Source organism: Halyomorpha halys, unplaced genomic scaffold (assembly GCF_000696795.3).
Source record: "Halyomorpha halys isolate HHAL.00 unplaced genomic scaffold, Hhal_1.1 Scaffold2.1, whole genome shotgun sequence".
NCBI lineage: Eukaryota > Metazoa > Arthropoda > Insecta > Hemiptera > Pentatomidae > Halyomorpha > Halyomorpha halys.
Window position 1 is genome coordinate 55,515 of NW_027111560.1, and position 2,728 is coordinate 58,242.

Below are 2,728 nucleotides of genomic sequence, written 5' to 3' on the forward strand. Positions count from 1 at the left end.
ATTTTTTTTTTTTTTTCCCGTATTGTTTTTTGTTTTTATACATCTCCGGTACTTTTTAGCTTTATATTTTACGTATTTTTGTATGAAACTATTGCTCTTGCCTTTGTTACTTGTTTTTTTTTTATTCTTTTCATTGTATCTTTGTATTTTTATTTCTATCATTTTATCTTAACATAGTTTCATTTTGTATCTTTTTAGCCCTGATGAAGCCCTGCAAAGTGGGTCGAAACGTTGGAATATAAATAGTTGTAAACTATTTTTGTTTCTCTTTTGACCGCAACCCTGATCATCTCCCTATATATATCAATTATAAATTGTTTGCATGCATAAATCCACAAATGTGAAAACTAAAAATGGTTTAATTGCTTAAACAGACTAGTTTGGAAAGATATTGTCATTATACATTTTTACTTTTAAAAACTGGGTGCATAAGTACCTCTTTTCTGACTATAAAATATGAGTTTATAACTAACTAGGATAATAATTTATCATTGTTCTAATTTTTTTCAGGTGGTGACGCTGGCGGCCTATGCTGTTGGCTGGCAACGCGAAATCAGGTCAACAAATAGTTCTGAAGCATCCTGGGACATGTAAGTGTATTCAATATGATTTTTATGGTTATGATTCTGTTAAATATACGGTTTAATAGGGAGTGTAAATAGGCGATAAGATGAAAAAACCACAGAGGTCAGCCCAAGGGGACCTCGAATCATTAAAGATGGGGAGCTCTCAACACTATGTCCATTTTCATAACTTTACAGGAGAGAAAACACCAAGTCCATATGGTGTTCTATACCTCTAAATGAAAGTGGACTTGGTGTTGTTTTAAAACATGCTATATCCGGTTCTAACTGGTTTTGGACATAGTGCTCTATTCCTCTAAGAAATATGAGAAAAGCTGATTTTAACTCTGTAATAAAGTCAATATGGAAAAAAATGGACATAGTGTTGTATCCCTCCGAGGTACAGATTTATTTATTTTTATTTATTATTATACAGTATGTACAGCCATATTTTGAAAGTTTGAGTTAGAAGCTTAGGGGCTTCAAAACTTGACTTCCGAAGGGCTCAAAAATTATTGTTACACCAGAAATGCAATACATTTTTAAATTATAAACTTCATAGATGAAGTTTAAATTAAGTAAATGAAGGATGGCATTTACCATGTGTTTTAGATCATTTTATATTATATGTTTAGGGAATATTACAATTACCATACTAAGGGTATATTCATAATTATTTTACTATAAAGCTTTCCCATCAATTTGTCATAACTATTTTTATTATATAATATCATTAAAGCACTATTAATTATTAACATGACAAAATAATAATAATAAATTATATCATAAAAATAATTTATTTAATAATAAATTTGTTTCAACTCTTATTACTTTGTTCAAATAAAAGTGCATAGCCATCATCACTATATAAACTAAAGATCTAATTATTATAATAAAGCTTTGAACTTAAATGAAAGAAAATATTTCTTCTAATAAAACAAACAACACTGTGAATTTATCTTCATATTATAAGATAAATTCAACTTGATGCAAAAGAATTTAGCATTATAACTTGTAGTAAAAGTTATAATAATTTTCTAATTAAGAAATAAAAATGAAATATTCATCTAAGATTTTTGGGTTTCCTTCTCCCTCAAAAATTAAACTATAACATCTTCTATACAAACTCAGTTGGGAATCCGTGTTAGGAATAAATAGGTAAATAATTATAACTTCCAATATGTTCTTTATTAAATATATAATATAATGATAGTGACTTTTCTGGAATATGCCTTCATATTTCAAAATTTGAACAATAGACTATATTTAAAAAGAAGATGATCCAGGTGCGGTCAAAATAATTCAAATAGTAAATAAACTATTTATTGTGAGCCAGCATTTCGCCCCACTTTGCAGAGCCTCACCAGGGCTAAAAAAGACACAAACAGCTAAAGCAATGTAACAAAGTAAGAAAATAGATAACATGAAATAAAAGTAAACTAAGCCAAGGCTATAAATGATTTAAAATATGTGAAAATTAACAAATTAAATTAAAAACAAATAGTTTATTTACTATTTGAGGTATTTTTACAATAAAAAAAAACAGCGGATAAAATCAGATTTTTATTCGAATTGTACAAGTACTTCCATTAATCAGGCACTCATAGGTTTTTATTATTATATATAAAACAATATGTCGGATCAAAGTAGTTCATGATTCCACTAATATTTTTTATTAATATTATAATTTAAATATTAATCTCACTTATGAAAAAAATTAACTGCCTTATTTAATAAGGAAATAATAAAAATTAAACACATAAAATTTAAAATAGAAAGGAACTCAACTTTTTTTCTATTATTCCATTATTTAGTTAAATTATTCATTAGATGAAATTCTAATTTAAGCAGTAAATTAGTGATTACAAGGAATGCTATTTCTTTTTCCCGAAGGTCATATGAAGGGGATGATGCTGGTTCGACTGAAGGAGGCAGCAGCAGCTGGAGATCTCATCGGGAGAACCAACTGTTGTTGAGGAAAGAAGGTGGATCCCAGGGTCTTCCCGTTGACTGTTGCCCTTCGACGCTGGATGTCGTCGAACCCAAAGGCGGCATCAACCAGGAGGGCTATTATGTTGTCCTCTACAGTAAGGATGAAAACAGGCAAAGGTAATTAATCAATAAAAGTATTAAGAACTTTGATAAAATAATTTTACAATATGAAT

General features: G+C 28.6%; 1 protein-coding gene across 1 annotated transcript in view; it reads left to right on the forward strand.

The window, feature by feature from the left end:
* Positions 1-2,728, forward strand: part of LOC106678178 (uncharacterized) — a gene marked incomplete at its 5' end in the record, with an annotated part of 27,707 nt that overhangs the window by 22,439 nt on the left and 2,540 nt on the right. Inside the window, 2 exon segments of the mRNA XM_067049591.1 lie at positions 511-590; positions 2,457-2,672. Coding sequence (XP_066905692.1) covers positions 511-590; positions 2,457-2,672 — 296 coding nt within the window.